This window comes from Balaenoptera physalus (genome assembly GCF_965194825.1).
Source record: "Balaenoptera physalus genome assembly, chromosome: 13".
NCBI lineage: Eukaryota > Metazoa > Chordata > Mammalia > Artiodactyla > Balaenopteridae > Balaenoptera > Balaenoptera physalus.
The window spans coordinates 35180366-35199895 of NC_138892.1; the positions used below are offsets into that span (position 1 = coordinate 35180366).

The 19530-nt window shown below is 34.0% G+C and overlaps 1 protein-coding gene across 4 annotated transcripts in view; it reads left to right on the forward strand.

Annotated features, from left to right (window-relative positions):
• The window catches only part of SLC6A15 (solute carrier family 6 member 15), a 54028-nt gene that overhangs the window by 16626 nt on the left and 17872 nt on the right, over positions 1-19530 (forward strand). For 3 of the 4 annotated variants that reach the window (XM_082418941.1, XM_082418940.1, XM_082418939.1), the window contains 5 exons: positions 5187-5653; positions 9650-9819; positions 10175-10301; positions 11330-11511; positions 18364-18474. In XM_082418941.1, the coding sequence (XP_082275067.1) occupies positions 5365-5653; positions 9650-9819; positions 10175-10301; positions 11330-11511; positions 18364-18474 (879 nt within the window). In that variant the 5' untranslated portion in view covers positions 5187-5364. The remainder of the gene's footprint in view (positions 1-5186; positions 5654-9649; positions 9820-10174; positions 10302-11329; positions 11512-18363; positions 18475-19530) is intronic. The other variant, XM_082418942.1, reaches the window with a different exon arrangement.

The window sequence follows — 19530 nt, forward strand, 5'->3', positions numbered from 1 at the left end:
TACTTCTGCTTGAAATCCCTAGGAATCTCTATACCAGTAATTTCTCAATGTTGACCCTTCTACATTATTATTATTATTATTATTATTATTAGATAATACAAGTCTTAGCAAAAGTCTGCTATTTTATCTTTTAGTATTTTGTGTTTTATTCTATTCTGTTTCCTGATATATATTCTACATTTATCTTTTGCTTTTGTTTCCCTCTCAACTACTACCCCTCCATCTCCCTGTTTCTATGTAAAACCTTTTCGTTCTTAGCAATTAATCTCATAATTACTCATAATCTCATAGTAAATAATCTCCTTTTTGAATGGGGAGATTTCTATCTTGTCACACCATGTGATAAAAAAACTAGTGCCGTGCAAATGAAGCATAGATGGAGTGATCTGGGGCACTCTGCATCTTCAATTCGGATTTAATCTCTGGAACACTGGTTGTCAAATTTTTTCAACAGTAAATATTTCAGGCTTTGCAATCCATACAAAGTGATTCAGTTGTTGCAGCACAAAATTAACCATAGGAGATATGTAAATGTGTGGGCATGACTATGTTCCAATAAAATTTTATTTACAAAATCAGACCGTGGGTTGTATTAGGCTCATGGGCAGTATTTTCTTGACCCCTGCTCTCGCCTATCTGTTACTCCGTTGTAGACAGGAGGCTCTTATCAGTTAGTGATGAGGACAGTTAATGCAACTCCTAGGTACAGGTGAAGAGCAGTATGATAGCTTGTCGCCAAGTTGACTCTCCCAGGAGTGGATGGTGGTAACTTGGCAGAGACTGTGCAGTTAATTGATTCTTATTATCCTACTGCCCATGTGACCTGTAGAATACGAAAAATTTATCACCCACTACTTCACATCCTCCCTGGACATTCCTGCTTCGTAGTAACAGTGATATACTTTTGGCAATAGTCAATTAAACGTTTAAATCTTTGTTTATGGCATACTTTTACGGGCTAAGTTCTTCAGGAAAGCTTTTGGCATTCCTAAAAGATTTCTCTTTCAAAAAAGTCAGGTCTTAAAAATTTGAAATTAATTTGGCTTCCAAATTGTCTCATATACTAGGTTTTTACAAATCCACTCAGAAACTCAGTTTATATCTTTTGGCTATATGCAGCAGCTATATAAGAAAGATATGCCTCTGACTCAGTAAATATAGGGACTTGGGGTAAAAGGCAAAAAACAAAAAAAACAACCAAACATGTAATAATGCAAAATACTTGTAGTTATTATACAATATTATTCTGTCGTACTTCAGTTCATTTATTTGACAGACAAATTTAAACATTGAGAATGTGAGATTGGTAAGATAATGTCATTCTCCAAGTAGAGCTTATGGCCTATTGAAGAAGAGATATACATTTTTCCCCAAGACTTACATGTTATTGTGGAAACTTCAATGTTAACTGCAACCCCACCTGATATTTTCCTATAACCATCCCAGATAGGAGCAGGAGGTGGGAGAAACAAAGTGAGATAAGAGAGTGTAAATTATTTTACTTGTGATATTATTAATGTACTATCACTTCTTTTTTTTGCTTATAATAGAAAAGGAACTCTAAATGCATGCAAATACATATTTAGCATCACTTTTTAAGTTTTAAATTTTATAAAGGTTGCCTAAGATTATTGCATTATAAATCTGTATATGTAGTTACGTATATTTTAGGCATTTAAAATAGAAGTTGCATTCAAATTTTGTTTCCATTAGACATTGATTTTTTTTTTTCATAAGAATGTGAACCTTGGGTAGTCTGACAGGAATCTTTAAACTAAACTATGCCAAAAGATATCCTATGTATGATTATTCATTGGATATGTAAAAAACATGCAACAGTGGCCAAAGATGTTATTTCTAATTTTTTTCCTGCAAAGACTAGAAATCTATAGAAGAAATACAACAATTTTGAGATAATTAATTTGAGGGAGGCTCATGAATAACACTGTCTTTTAAATTTTTTCTTCATGAAATGGTGGGTGATTTTACTGTAATAATATCTTTAAACTTCAATACATTCCTTACCTTTCTATTTGCATGGAAAAAAGCAAAAGGAGTAACAGACCAATGTTTATTGAGGAAACTAAGTTAAGAGTCATATAACTACAAGAAGTTACACAACTAATTAAAAGAGCTATGGCATAACTCCAAGCTTGTCAGATTAAAACAAATGCTCTTATCCACGTATCAGTAAAGTTATTATGCAAACAGTTTATCATTAGATGATCCAAAAAATGTAGACCTTTAGACAATTCATGTCTCACAAATCACAATTTCTTATATGTCAGGTTGTTTTCTTCCAGCAAAAACTATTTGGAAAATTAGCTTATTTCAGTTTTTCAGTGGTTATATTTACTCATCTATTCAACTAATAATTACTGAGCTCTAGGGGGAAATAGTATAAATTAAACATACATAATCCCTAACCTCATGAAACTATTTCTGTATCCAACCCTTGTTGGCCTCTTTAAAATAGTCACCATGAGAAGTTCTTCAGTTATTCTAGAGATGTGTCTATTATTCAGAATATTTTGGGAATGCTTCTCTTTCAGAATTTCCTTAACAGTCTTCCTGTTAATCTTCACCAAATCTTAATGAGTGTATTTTCTTAGAGTATATATTTTAATTTTGGAAACAATGAAACACATACAAACCTAAAAATGACTAATAGTTATATGGTTAAGTTAAAGAATTTTTCTTTTCATTGCGTTACCCAGCACCCTGTCTTTTTCATTAAGATTATAAGATAAAGTATGACAGACTGTTTCTCTGACTTTTAATGTAAATCTAACAGGAGTTCCATCAAAGAATTCCATTTTTTTTCTAGCAATGAATGGCAGAATTCTTGGGATATCATTTTTAAAGCTTCCTGATCCAATTTTGAGGAGAAACTCTCATATGTTTAGTCACTTTTTAAAATAGACAACTTCATACTGGACAGAATGGCTATTATCAAAAAGTCTACAAATAATAAATGCTGGAGAAGGTGTGGAAAAAAGGGAACCCTTGTACTCTGTTGGTGGGAATGTAAATTGGTGCAGCCACTGTAGAAAACAGTATTGACGTTCCTTAAAAAAACTAAAAATAGAGCTAACATATGATCCAGTAATTCTACTCCTGGGTATCTATCTAGAAAAATGGAAAACTCTACTTTGACAAGATACATGAACCCAATGTTCAAAGCAGTACTATTTACAATAGCCAAGACATGGAAGAAACCCGAGTGCCCATCAACAGACAATTGGCTTAAGAAGACGTGGTATACACACACACACACACACACACACACACACACACACACACACACTATATTACTCAGCTATAAAAAGGAATGAAATATTGCCATTTGCAGCAACATGGATGAACCTAGAGAATATTATGCTTAGTGAAGTAAGTCAGACAAAGACAAATAACAAATGATATTACTTATATGTTGAATCTGAAAAATAATACAAATGAATACAGAAGAGAAACAAACTCACAAACATAGAAAACAAACTTATGGTTACCAAAGGGGAGTGGGGGAGGGACAAATTAGGCATATGCGATTAACAGATACAAACTACTATACATGAAATAGATAAGCAATCAGGATTTACTGTATAGCACAGGGAATTATACCCAATATCTTATAATAACCTATAATGGAATATAATCTGCAAAAACAAAACAAAACAAAACAAAACACTGTGCTGTACACCTAAAACTAAAACAATATTGTAAATCAGCTCTGCTTCAATTAAAAAAAAAAAATAGTCTCATTGGTTCGTAGATATGCCTTGTACACTTACTTGGTCTGTATCTGAATAGAGAAAGGAGATGAGATATAATGCAAACAGAAATGGAGAAAGGGGAAAATGCCAAGGTGATGGCAGTGTTGTTCTTGAGTTGTTTGAGAGAATGTACACACAAATATCACAAATGTTTACCACTTCCTGAATCTGTTTATGTTTTTCCTTATGTTTGGTGTGGCCCACTCCATTTCTGCTCAACTCTAAGTTCACTTTTATCCAATGTTCCTGGTCTCTCCTATTGTAAGGATGTTGGGTCATTTACATTGTGCAGTGTAGTGCAGTTATTTGGGATGTGCCTTTCTCTATAGTAGATATAAGCTCGTTAAAAGCAGATATTGTATGTTTCATTAATGTTTGTGTCTGATGGGATTCAGGGTAGGTTGCCACAAGATGTGCCACTCCAGCATGCAGATTACTTTGAGCTGAAAAAAGGAAAGCCCAAAAGACTCAGGAAGAACCTTTGAATTCCCCCCTTACTGCCTAAAAGAATTTAAGATATGATGCCTGTCCCAGGAAGGAGCTATCACCACTGATAACTATAGTCAAGTATTAGGTGTGGTAGACAGGAAGGAACCTAGCCAAGCCCATTTGATCAAAGTTCTCTCTGTGTCCTATTGTCTTTGGATGACCCAGCAAACATTTGTTTACCAAACATTAACTCTTTTTATCTTCCTTTGAATTATTTTACTTCCCCTTAAAGCCTCAGATTCCTACCTCCTTCTTAGTCCAGAATAATATATATATATCTCACCTTGCCTTGCTGTCTTTGGAATTCTTCATATTTATGTGGATTTCCTGTATGAAAATAATAAACTTTTTTTCTCCTGTTAATCTGTCTTATGTCATTTTAATTACCAACCAAAAGAACTAAGAAGGGAAAGAGGAGAAATTTCCCCTCCCCCAATATATCCCTTAATGTCTTTTCCCTTAATATTAAATGAATAAGTAGATGAATATGCCAACAGAAGAAATTCTGTATAAGACAAATTTACAGGGATGGCATGCAATTGTGTATATAATTCTATAAGCAATAAAATAAGGGATGTACTTTAGTCAGAGAGGGAAAAAGGAAGAATTAAGAAAAAGTGTCTCAAAATTCTACTTACTTACGAATGAACCGAGTAAATATTATGCAGTGGTGTATATCTGAGATCAAAGTAGATTTTTGCAAGGAGGAAGAAGTTAGCTAAAAGAAAATGTGTGTGAAGCCCTTGTGTACTTTACAATTCTTATACTTCTGGAAATAATAAGCTCTGAAAGGTCAAGGACAGTCATATGTTTTACACTTTGTAGAAAGAGTTTGCATCATAAAAATTAATAAGAAAGGGTCTTTGGTATTTTAAATATTTTTCCTTATTAAATATTATTGTTTTTCAACTTAAAATTTTACAGGTACCCACAGAATATTGGACATAGAGATCCAGGATCCATAAGACTTTATCACCTTGAATCAAAGATTTCTTTGATATCCTCCTCCATCTCTTATTCCTATCAACTAACATATTTTTAAAAAGAATTAACAAACTTACCAAAAGGGAATTTAAAAAAATACCACTGCCCGCACTTTCCAATGCCTAAGAATAGCAAGGTGGTAAAAAGAGAATTAGACGATGAGGTTATTGAGTCTGTCAAAGACCTTCTTTCCAATGAAGACTCAGCTGATGATGCCTTTAAGAAGAGTGAACTAATTGTTGACGTCCAAGAAGAGAAAGACACAGATGTTGAAGAAGGATCTGAAGTTGAAGATGAAAGACCAGCTTGGAACAGTAAACTACAATACATCCTGGCCCAGGTTGGATTTTCTGTAGGATTAGGGAACGTGTGGAGATTCCCATACCTCTGTCAGAAGAATGGGGGTGGTAAGTTTCTGTTTTCTGCTTTTTTTTGAGTGATACATTGCTGAGCAAATTGCAGTTGATTATGTCAAATAGCCCCTGTTGTTGCTGTAGTCTCACTATTTTAGAAACTATGAATTCCACTGTAAAACTAGGGAGACACTTTTGCTGGAAGTAACTTCAGCTCTGTTTTCAGATGAGGTTTCCATAGGAGCAGATGGCTTGCTATGAACACTCAAGGATTGCTTAAGGTCATAAATTCTCAAATTCTTTCTGTGGATGCTATTAACATGTCTAAATTACTGACTTTTCTAACCAGTGTTCCATCCCTTGTGCCTATCAGTTATTCACTTTGGAGAAAAGTCCTCAAGTTTTGGGTATGAGACGATATTGGTAAACAAGACAAGGGAGAATTTTCTGTCCACAATTTATTAACTCTGAATTTTAAGTTGTTTCCCTCTTCAAAAAAGCAAAAAGTACATAAAATTTAGAATGATTATAGTCTTCAAATGCTGACCAGAACTTTGTATATCCTAGTAGAAGGAATTTAACCAGATACTTAATATAATGCCAGAAAGTCTTCATCCTTAGATATTAGCATCCTTAAGATGATAATCAGCATTCCTAATTTTAAACATATTATCTAGATCAACATGATATTTAGTTTTTTGTTTGTGCATATAATTACCAAGTGTTATTTAGTGGAAATTGTCTTAAAATCAAGAAAATAAAACCATATACAAAAGAATACATTGTTCATGTAGGATACAAGCTCAATAGTACACCAAAGTCAAATTGAACATTAAGTTAACTAACATTTGGGTTATTAAATTAAAATAACTTTAATATTAAGCTTTACTTTCTTTACCATTACTATCTTTACCATATACATATATGGAAGCTGTTCAAACAAGTGTGATTAAACACTAAATATTCTGTAAGCAGCATTTCGGCACGTAAAGGAAAGACTGAATATTTTGGTCTTTGATTCCAGTTTGTGATAGTTTTGCTGACGGGATAAAAACATGGTTTTATTTTATTTTTGATGTAGTTACAACCTATATATCAAATGAAATAATAAAACCATTCATATGTGAAATGGTTTCTTTTCAGTCACTAATAGATAAAAAGCTAAGGTGTCATGGTGACAAAATATGTTTAAGGTCTTGCTTAGTTAATTCAACCAGGGACAAAACAACAGGTTTGGGGAAAAGTAGCCTGTCTGACAAATCTGCCAGAGAGGTGAGAATCAGTACATGAAGTTGGTGATGCACTACCCATCACTCCACTGAAACGGCAAGCTCCTCTAGCTAGTCTTTAACATCACAGATGAATTATTTATTAAATCAGCTACAAGCAGCCATGTACTGCCCTGCTTTCTGTTTCTCACAAATCATCCCATTTGCAAGACTGGCAGAAGATGAATTCTGATTTTCAGACCTTTCACCTTATGAGCCTAACTGGCGATACTATTAAGGAAGACCGCTATCTTGGCTGAAAACTCAGGTTGCTTTCCATTTAATACAGTATTTGTCTTGGTGGAGAGCTCTAAAGGATTTCATAGTTAGTAATCAGTTGTTAGCAAAAATGGTTCCACCTCTTTACTTTCTTTCATATGTAAAGAGAGTCAAGATGCCCTTCCTAGTATTGTTTCCTCTCTTCTAATTACAAATGCTAGAGAGTGACATTATAAAACACCAATGAGCTTTATCGTTTCAAGATGGCTGTTGGAGTTCAAAAGGCAGTACTCAGCATGCAGTATGGCATTGAGCTGTCTAGGTATTTGACTGTTTAGTCAAACAGTCTCAGGTTACCTAAATCTTATTCATCATTTGAGGCACTTTATGAATAACAGAATAAAAAGTAATAGACCAATATAAGTTGATTTGTCTGAAGATATTACTGAAAGCACAATGGTTAAGCTTAATAAGTGTTATAATGTAGGAGCTACCAGCTCAAATTTTGAAGTCAGTTTGACTATAAAGCCTGGCTCTTTCCCATATTATCCAGGTGACCATTCACAGGTTAACTTATTTCTTCTGGCTGAATTCCCACACCTGTACAATGAGGAAAATAATGGTACTTGCCCCATTGGATTCTTGTGAGGAATAAATGAGTAACTACATGTAACGTGGATAGAAATGTGCCTGGCAAATAGTAAATTCTCAGTTGTAGTTTAGCTATGACTATTTTTGTTATGGAGGCTCGTGTTAGAGAAATTTGAGTTGGAAGAAAAGGCCAGGTATCTAATAGTATGTCATGCACACATAACTGAGGAAATGCTCCCAATGAGTCCAGTCTTAATTCATTCTTTTTTCTCCTAGTCATTCACACACACATAAACCAATTCACACCCCAGGATTTGAGACGTGTTAAAATGCACTTTCGGTCCTTCAGGAAACATGTTCAGGTCATTAGTGCCTGAATGTTATTAATCATTTTAGAATTTGAATTTTGATAATTCTGTTTTATAATCTCATGCATCAATGCTTTACATTGCATACCCCTTTGTAGATCAACTCGTGTCTCAAAGACTGAAAATCAGCTGTAAGAGAGTAGAGATTTTCTACCAACTACCATGTTAAGGGAAATTTTTTTTTTTAATTCAATTTCTTTTTTTAAAAAACATTTATTTATTTATTTATTTATTTATTTGTCTGCGCCGGGTCTTAGTTGCGGCACGCGGGATCTTTAGTTGTGGCATTCGATCTCTTAGTTGCGGCATGTGGGATCTAGTTCCCTGGCCAGGGATCGAACCCGGGCCCCCTGCACTGGGAGCGCGGAGTCTTAGCCACTGGACCACCAGGGAAGTCCTGGGAAATTCTTGTATATAGTAATTATTTCAGAGACATATAGATACTGAGATAAATGATTTGAAAAAAAAATCATTAATCTTTACTTCTTCAGCAGGATAGGTACCATAACAATTTGAATAGTTTCCAAAATCTATTCAATACCATTAAACACTTTTTTAAAAGGAGAAAATATAATAAATGGCCTCCACTTTAAAAAGAGAATTAGTACCATCGATTACATGACCTACTTGGCAGTATCTGGTTGGACAAAACTCCAGACAGGAAATCTGAATGTAGCAAGTCCATTTTAGAAGTCATTTAATGAATAATCTGCATATGTATTCTCATGTAGAAATGAGTACAGGTTTCACATTTGACTTTATCAATTTACAGAGTCTAATATTAACATTGTCAAACTGTTCAGTACATTTTAAAGTCACTAATCATATATCTTAAATTGAAATTTAGCTGTAAAATAATATATATATTTTTTAAGTATGAAAACTTTACTACAAGGGAAATAGCACATATATTTTACAATAGCTATTAAATATTTCAGTTTAGTCAGTCCTCCCTACCCCTTAACAGAATTTTGGAAAGCAAAAAATTACTTGTTTCCTGAAGTGAACTTTTTATATTATATATATATATATGGGAAAAAATGACATTTGTCTGTGGTAGAAGTTCTTTTTCTTTTTTTTTTTTTCTCTTTCAGTCTAAGCAGCCACTTCTTCTTCCCTGTTGTTAGTTAGGAAGAGTCAGTTTTAATACCATAACATCCCATTCATTTTGATTTATCAGATTTGAAATGCATGATTTAGATGAGTTTGAATAAAATTTAATAAATGACTTCATTAACGTCATATGAATAAGATTTCCAGGAGTTTGTGAAACCTATTTGAGAAAATAATTAATTTTAAGGAAGCAATTATTTTTACGAAAAATAAAGGTGGTTTACCGTTTCAATAAAATGAAACTAAAACTATTAATTGATATCCTTACCTTTTTAATAATTATTTTTTATCAGAAACTCTTTGTAGCAGTCAAATTCAAGTTTCAAATACCACAAAGCTTAAAGTAATGAAACTGCATTTTCTTTAAAGTCCTTTGTAGTTATACTATATGGAAGTTTAAATATCATCTTTCATGAGATAATCAGAATTAGTGTATTCTCTGCTGTGACTGTTGAAAATATAATCTATTTTATTTGTTCTTGTCTCTGTAGGTGCCTATCTTTTGCCATATTTAATACTGCTTCTGGTAATAGGTATCCCCCTTTTTTTCCTGGAACTTTCTGTGGGTCAAAGAATTCGGCGAGGAAGCATTGGTGTGTGGAATTACATAAGCCCTAAACTGGGAGGGATTGGATTTGCAAGTTGTGTAGTAAGTTTCCTGGTATGGTATATGCCTTATACTTTTTACAGGGTTTGTAATTATATAGTTTGAATTTAAATGAAACCTTTGAGTGTGTACTTCTACTCAACTCTTTAATCATGTTTTAAAAAAACACTACTGGAGCTTGCAGTAATACACAAAACAAGCTGTAAATTTAAATGTAGTTCAATCTTGTTAATGCATGTTCTTAATGTCTATGAGAGTCATCATTTTAGAAAAGATAATGTGTTTGAAATAAAAATAAAATGAGGAGGTTTTTTTTTAAAGTATTAAATGGGTTTTATGCATTTCATCTCATTGTTTCAAAGGAAGGGGCATGAGAGGTTTAATGTAATCACACTATTTTATTTTGCAGGTATGCTTTTTTGTGGCTCTCTACTACAATGTCATCATTGGCTGGAGTTTGTTTTATTTTTCTCAGTCTTTTCAGCAACCTCTACCTTGGGATCAGTGTCCTTTGGTGAAAAATGCTTCACACACTTGTAAGATATGTACCATGTAGTGTTTTTGTATCTAAAGATCATACAGTTGGTAAAGGCAAGGGCTTTCAAGATTTTTTTTTTTTAAATAATGTGGAAAAATCTTTCAAAATTGTTATTATAACAAACTTTCCTTGACATACTCAGAAAGATAGATGTTTGGCATCATTTAATTTATCTAGCTCTGTCCAAGTAATTTTATTGTGCCTCATGACGTTAGGGTAAACAATTATAAGCCTTCAATTGTAAATTTTGACAATATTTTATTCTGTACATCTTTATTGATGCCTTACATTTTCATTAAAATAAAAAAGAGGACAAAAAGAATTTAGATTGAAGGAATTGTTTTTATGTCTTGGGTTGTTTTTCTATGGTTTTCTTATCATTTATTTTTATATCCTAGAACATAAAGAACAATTCCCTAGCGCTGTCCATTAAATATAGAATGAAACTCACATATGTAGTCTAAGATGTCCTAGTAGCCATATTTACAAAAAGTAAAAAGGGACAGGTGAAATATTTTAAACCAATATATCCAAAATATTAACATTCCAACATATAATTAATATAAAAATTAGTTATGTAATAATTTACATTATTTTTCTCACACTAAGTCTCTAAAAGCCCCTTTGTACTTTATATTTACAGCACCAGTCACTCCAAACCAGCTCCATTTCAAAAGTCACACATGGCTAGAAGCTAGCGTTTTTGACAGCTCTGCCCCCAGGAAGTCAATCAGATAATTCTGGGGGCAGAAGGGGCTATAAACCTGATACATTTTAATCACCTTGATAAAAATCTCACATATTCCTATTTTAGAAATGTGTAATAAGAAATGTCAAAGAGGATTCATGTCTGTTGACTTTTTCACATTTTGCACAGTTGAGGTTTCATTGTGGACTTAAATGCTTCTGTAGAATAGTAGTACTTTTCTAGGAAAAGTTAAGAATTAATTTACAGGCTTACTGGGGGGAAAACGGCCTCATTATTCTTTATAGTCTGAAATGATTGTGTTACCTTTCTTTCTACAGTCGTAGAGCCAGAATGCGAAAAAAGTTCTGCCACTACCTATTATTGGTACAGAGAAGCACTGAATATTTCCAGTTCCATTTCGGAAAGTGGGGGCTTAAACTGGAAGATGACCGTCTGCTTGCTGGCTGCCTGGGTTGTGGTGTGCTTGGCTATGATCAAAGGCATTCAGTCTTCTGGAAAAGTTAGTATGTTAGAGCCCCTCCTGCTTCTGCTAATCACCTCATCACCATTCCTGGGAACTATCTCCCCCACCCACTATAAATCTGTGTGGGCAAACTGAAAGTAGCACTTTACTCTCGGCAGTTAATTAAAGATTGGTAAAAAGTGGTGCTTTAAAAAATGTATTTAAATCAAGGAAAGGACATAAATAAAGATGTAAGTGTTTTATAATGAAATCTAAAGTCGTTTATAATCTTTCCCTATTTTATCAAGATCTGTTTTGAGCTTTTTTGTCAATACTTAAAAGTCCTTTCTTGTTGCTGGTATTCAGCTGACCTTAATGTTTTTAGTTCTCTGATTAGTTTCAATCATGGAAATTGGGAAAAGTGGTAGAATAAAGAATTTGTTTATTTTATTTGTGTTATATCATTCATTTTTCTCTACTATAGGTGCTCTAGGGAAAAGTTGCATAAAAGGTTTTAAAATAGTCTAGTGTGGAGTGTTTCTTAAAGATATGAACATTAGGTAGTTATGATATATCTCAACAAGGAACTCAGAGTAATATAAAAGACTAAAGGGTATGCCTGCCAGGGCAAATGGAAAATTTTATAAGGCTGTGCTTGAGAAAGACAGTAAGTGAATTCTAGATACCCCAGGAAGTCAATCAGATAATTTTTTAAAAGGATGCATTAGGAAAGTAATTGTTATTCACTATTTTGCTTTCATATTACATTTTTTCCCATTATTATTGCCATTGTTTTAAAGCTCTCTACTTCTTTTGTTTGGACCATAGCAAGAATTAATTTTGGTTCGTCTTCTCTCTGCCCTTTAATAACCCACCTCTACTGTTTTTTCTTTCCAAAGAATAGATCTGATCATATATCTTTCCAGGCTAACATATTGCCACTTAGCATCATATACTAGTAAGAGTGGGAATAGTAGTAGCAGTAGCAGCAGCAGTATTAGTGGTAATAAATGATGATGATGGAGATGATTCTGATAATGATGAGAACAAGAACAATAACAGAAGGCAAAATTTATTACATGTTTACTTTGTTCTAGGCACTGTGATAAGTGCTTTATATACTTTATCTCAATTAAATCTAAAAAAAAAAAAGAAAAAAAAAAAACAACTCTAAGAAGTAATTGCTACTCTCAGACCTGCTTTACAGATAAAAAAACAAGTTTGAGAAAACAGGTAACTTGCCCAAAGAATCATAGTTAGTAAATGCTAGTACCTGGATCAAACCCAGCTCTGTCTAAATCTAAAGCCCATGTTATTTAATTGCAACACTATAACGTCTCTCACTGTGGTATATTTTTTCCCACCAAAAAGTGAACTCTTTTAGGCGAAGTCTGTCTAATTCATCTTTGCTTCCTGTTACTTCATATTTAATTAGAAATGTTTGACAATTTTTTTAAACTTGTTATTTACAGCTGATTTTACATTTACCTTCCTGATGGAACTTCTATACCATTTTTCCTTTGTAGAAATGAATGTGGTAGATAACACCATATTCTGTGAATGTTAGTGTATTCTGTGATTAAGTAAGTTCAATTAATTGGTTCCATTTGGTGTGTCTTCTACGATGTCAGAGCCCCATTACAGTCAAGTTATAAATAAAGGACTAGATTCCTAAGCCAAATCTAACCACATTTATATGCTTCCTAAGGTAATGTCATTTGATAGAATGAGAACCAACTATGGTCAGCCAGAGAAGTCCAAAAATCTCGCTGCTCAAGTCTTACCACCACATTTTATTTCTTCTTTGTCTGAGCATGTGTCTTATCATTTAAAGAAATATTCATCCTTTTCTTATCACAACATTGGGGATGTTTTTCTTATGTCGTGTAATATAACTTTATCTGGAAAAATTTAATACAATTTATAGACTACATGTAGTTTATTATTTCAACGAGAAGGCTTCAGGGAGAGGGTAGCTTTTCAGCAGACTTTGAGAAAAAAATTTAGTAGGCACAGATGGGGAGAAAGCTGTGAGTAATATGAACAAAGTTATGAAAGTCTAAATTGTGACAATTCCTCATTCTGAGACAATGAGCTAAATATAATAAGAAATTTATTAGGAATAAATGTAAAGCTCTGTTAGCCTGCCAAACAAGAAAGCTTCCAAATAAACAATCACACAAATGCAGTATAGAGATATATGGTTTAAGGGTAATGAAGTTTAAGGGTAGTATGTGAAAAAAAAAACTTAGAGAATTTAGCAGCTGAAAGAAAAGTCAACTTGTGATATGCCTAGCCAAAACACACACACACACACACACACACACACACACACACACAATGCTAATTTGAAACTATATGAATTAAGACAGGAGTATGACGGTGTCATTCTCCTTTAGGTCAGGTAGGCACATGCCAGTTGAACCACACCTGTAATACTGGATTTTACTGAAATCTTTATTTTCTACTTTGTTATGGAAAAGAGCCATCTCAGCTTTGTGATCACAGTCTTCCAATAGTTGAATAAAAAGAGGAATAAGTCTTATTCTGTGTGGTCACAGAGAACAGGACCATGATCAAATATTTGGAATTATGCAGAGTGGCGGGATGGTGGTAAACCTTCAAGGAAAGGAAGACCTTTCAGGAATCAAGCCTGGCAACAATGAAATCAGTTGCACAGTGGCAGAGCTCAGCACTATTGGAGGCGGTCCAGCAGAGGTGGTATGGTTGCATGTCCCTTTGTTAGAGCCTCTATGCAGGGGATGCCTGCCCCAGGGGAAGGATAAAAATGAGAAGCTCTAGGCTTTCTTCTAACTCTAATATTTTCTACTAGTACTACTTTGCCATTAGTACTACTACTGTGCTAAGTAAGTACTCTGCATACATTAGCTTGTTTAATCTTTCTAGCAGCAAGATGATTTGCATGTTCTTATCTCCATTTTACTGCAAAGTTAAGCTTAGGAAAAATAAATAATTGGCCAGAATTAAACAACTGATAAGTGGCAGAGTTAGAACTAGGCTATGAAATCCTCAGAGAGAATGACTCTTTCTGAAGGTATGTTTAAAATAAACATTTTAACATGTAAGAGAGAAAAACAACTAAATGATTTCATATAGTTTCTGTTTTTCAATAGTTGAGTAGAATGAAAATATCTTCATGCAACATTTTGATTGATAAACTTATGTCTCTTACTGAATGTACTTGCTGTGAAAGGCATGTCAGTTTTTAAGGCCCAGGGAGTCTTAAAATCAGCCAAGGAAACATATTTCATTGTTTCACTTCCAAGTTCTTAAGAATAATACTTAAGGGTCATTCACCTACTCACTGAACACATATTTATTGAGCACCTACTATGTGCCAGGCACTGATCTAGCTCAGGAGGTACAGTGGTGAACAAGGCAGACAAAATACCTGTCTTCATGGAATGTCCATTCTAGTGGCAGAGGCAGACAATAAACAAATCATAAAATAATATCAGGTAGCAATGCAAAAAATAAAATAAGGAGAAAGTGTTTGGGGTAGCATTTTACATATAGCCAGGTAGAATTTAAACTATTTTCAATAATATTACTCAACTGATAATTTTATTATTATGAGACCCATATGATTAAATAAAATGAATTTGTGTTTAAAAGCACAACATGGATACCTCTGTAAAAGGCTGACCTAAGACACATCTTTAAATCTCAGAATTTAATAATTAAATATTTGTCCTTTACCTGCTCACAGAAGAAAAAAAATCAGGTGTGAACCCTACCTATTACTACTTAAGTTTTTAAGTGTTTAAAATCTTGACTGTTACTTTGCTCCATGTTACATCCAACATGAAATTTTCCTGTTCCTTTTTGGAGGAAGCTATCCTTATCTTATCAGAGTCTTATCACTGAAGCCAGATGAGTATTAAGAACTCAAATATGTGTTGAATTAATAAACGAAATTTGAAATGTCTCATCATATAATTAGTACCTAATTTTTAAAATACTGTAAAATAAAGATGAGGGTTTTTTGTTTGTTTCTTTTTTTTTTTTTTTTTTTAGGGAATGTGTACAGAAAGGAAAACTTCCTATGAATTCTCTCTTAATGTACAATATTTTTGAGTATCTAAGAATGTGCAAAGGTTAATAGGCTACCATCTTTATCCTCATGGAACCCATAATTTAATGGGTGAGACAAATAATGACAGCAGAATAAACGCAGTAAGATGTACAAATAAAAAGTGCCTGAGAGTACAGAGCACAGAGGCAGTCACTGAAATTAACCTGGAACTGGGGGAGGGCTTCACAAAGCAGGTAACTTTTGGGCTAGAGTTTGACAGTTCAAGAAGAGTTCACCAGAAACTTCAGAGAGAGGACATTGGAGGCATGTAAAACAGCATGTGCAAAGCCCAAAGTTTGCTGAGTAACCCCGTGTGACTTTTACGTACAATTTGTGCAGCTTGTGGGAAATGAGGCTGGAAATGTAAGTTGATTGCAGGTATTAAAGTATCTATGGACACTGGTAAAATGACTGGCTGTTACTTAACAAACGGTGTGAAATATTTGAAGATTTTTAGCAGTTCATTACACCATCAGATCCTTAGAAAGATCTTTCTGGTAGCAGGGTGGGTGATGAATTTCAGGGATGAAGAGGAGAGCTGGCAGGGAAAATCGAGAAGCAAAATGAGGAGGAAGCTAATAGTGAAAAGTGACACATCACTGAGGATGAAAACGAAGGGACAGATGAAATGTGGAGTCAGTTGGACTTGTTGGTCAGTTGTTACGGGATGTGGGGAAGAGGACCATATTCAGGTGTGTTAGAGTTGTTTAGCCTGGGCAAATACACATACAGGAAGAATCATTTCTTCCTTTAGCTTCTAATTTGCTATTATATTTAAAATATACTGAGGGTATACCGTATTTATTGGAAAGAATCATAATCAAACTATCCAGATTATTTCAGTGTGCAGCCTTCATTTTCACTTTTAAAATAAATGCATTAATGGAAGTCCTTTAAGTCATTTATAAGGCAGCAAATTTGAATTCTGTTAAAAAAAAAACAAACAAAAAAAAGCTATTGTGCAAAGGTGAATCCATGCTTCTGGTTAGCCCCAAGATTTGTGAAGAATCATAAAATGAATAGCTGTAATCAAGTGAGATCAAGGCTACTTGAATAGATATATAGTAGACCCACAAATTTAAAGAACGCTAAAAGTAGGCAGAAAGAATGAAAAAAAAGTACTCCATCTAAAAGCATTCTGATAAAAAGAAATCAAGAAATGTGGATGAATGGATGCAATTTAAAAATTATACCATTTTGAAATGATCAAAAAATTATATTTCTTTACAACTAATTAAATTAAAATATAATTACTTTTAGAAAAATGTGGGTTTCTAATTATGCTGAGATTTTATTTGTAATATTAATTTTTTCTTAGAATGCTTAATATAATTATAAGGTGTACAGAACAGTAGAAGAGGGGCAAATTATTGTGTTGACTTGCCTATTGTTTGTCTACAGTTACTATAGGATTCAATATCTCTAACCTGCCTGAGCCATCCTCTACTATGGCAGGTTTTTTCTCCATTCTTCCTACCCTTCCTCCATTCCTTCCTCCACAGATAAGTATTATATACGTACTATGTGTTAGGAACTCTGTTAGGTATTTGGGATTTGGTAGTGAACAGGAGAGAAAAAGTTCTTTTCCTCACAGAGCTTATATTCCAGTAGGGGAGATTGAAAATTAACAAGTAAACAAGATAAATTCAACAGTGTTAAATGCTGTCAAGATAAAACAAAATAATATTATTGAAGGTTCATGGGGCATAGAGGAGGGCAGATGGGGGTATATTGATGGGAAAAAGGCATCGCCTTATTCTGGGTGTTCTAGGTAGTCTTGAGAAAATGAAGATGAGACGTAAAATAACAAAGAGGAGCGAGTCTTGGACAGATGAGGGAGATGAATACCTCAGACTGAGGGCACAGCCTCCTCTGGCCCTGAAGCTAAAGAGCTTGGTTTCCCTCGGGGCTGAAGCTCAGCTGGGGTTAGAGTGGTGGGGCAGGCAGGTAGGCAGCCTAGTCTAAGGCTTTGCAGGACAGAGTGAGAAATTCGCATTTTACTCCAACTGCATTAGAGATCCCTGGAGAGGGTTAAGCAGGGAATGAGATAACCTGAGTGGTAGCTTGGAAACTAGAATATTACAAATAGTGCAGAACTACTTCTGGATGTTTGACTTTAGCAAATGGATGGGTGGTGGGAGATGGAGATGGGTGAGGACAGCTTTGGGGGAAAATCGGGAAAGTTTTGGATACCACATGGAGATGTCAAGGAGGCAGTACTTGTCTGGTTAGGACAACTGCTTTTCTATGATAAACATTTGCTTAACTTTAATGATGAGACTTCTGAAGTAGAAAGTAAAAATCTCTACACTATTATTCAAGTTCTGTAGGAGCCTTAACAGGACCACTCTCTATTCCAGAAGCTTTATAGAATTATAATGGAACTTTGCTTAATTAAAAACAAACAAACAAAAAAAAAGGAGGTTTTTTTTTTGCTACCTAAAACAATAAAGTAGAAATTTGTTAACGAGTTAGTGTCCATTCATTTCTCTTAAATATTGCTTGCTTTGCAAACTGCAAGGAATCAACACTATTCAAATTACACCATACCTATGGACTATTTAAAAGGGGTTTAAATAAGGAAAATGTTCTTATTTTTTGTTATATCTCAAATAGAATCTTAACTAGTCACATTGAATCAAGGCTATTAAGCCACTCTGATACGATGGCTATGCAAGGTATTAAAAGTATTATTTATCATATTATAAAAAGTGTCACTTTCACGGTATAGAACAGAACACATAATCTTAACTATGAAAAAGAAAACAGTCGTTAGTATGTCTCACCTTTTTTTAATCTTTCTTACTTTGCAGATCATGTATTTTAGTTCTCTGTTCCCGTATGTGGTACTTATATGCTTCCTAATCAGAGCACTCCTTTTAAATGGTTCAATTGATGGCATCCGTCACATGTTTACCCCTGAGGTATGTACTGTATTTCTAGTTAAGGCTTATGATCACAAAAGCCTTATGTTTATTGTTAAAATTTTCCCACAGTTAGATTTAAGGGATAATTGTTCTAACCTATGTGCACTAGACTATTAAATTATAGCTGTTATGTTAACCAGCCTAGTAAAACCGGAGCTTTTGGACATCTATAATTATATCCATCTCTCTCCGATTTTGAAGGCCCCATTAGTGAGTTTCACTATTTAAACTTCAAAAATTCCTATTTTATAATAAATTAACTTCCTATTTTTACACTGGTACATTTTAGAACTTTTCAGTCTTTACTCTTCCTTCTCTATTTCAGTGGTTCTTAACCTTTTGACATGGACCCCTTTGAAAAAAAACTGATAATGGAATCTTCTTACCAGAACAAATAATGAACATATTAATTTGCTTAGTGTCTCAGGAGGTTGACAGATCACCTAAAATCCATGGACCCAGGTTAAGAACCCTATTGCCCTCTAAATCCTGTCTCAGAGAAATTCAAGGTTTCTTACTTTGTTTCGTTTTGCCGTTTTGTATTTTCTAGAATAGTACTTAATATTAGTGCATTTGGGAAGTTCTGTAACTTTTATAAATGCGTATGCATTTTAGGAAAATTCTCATTAGGTTTTCTAAAAGGCTAGGAACTTAGACTCCGTTGTTTAACTTAGAGCTGACTTGATTAATCAATCCTTGTGGACTTGTTATACTGATTTGACAGGAAAAATCAAGTTTGAGGTGTACATATATTTCGGTTATACACTGACATAACACTTCACATTAGTTTGCTAACTCTATCATAGGCAGACAATGAGTTATAAAAACACAATTTCAAAATTAGCTCAGAAATTGGAAGTTGTCTGAACGATGACTGTGCAGCCAAGCATGGTGCTGAGAGATGTGGGCAGAAGATTTTAGCCTCCTTGGAACTGTCACTCCTGGAAGCTGCCTTGATACTGTGTCACAGAAGCTGTGTTCTTTGTATATCTGGTTCCAACGTGGTGTTCATTCTCGAGTAGCAAAAATGTTGACACTGTGATCTGGTTTTCT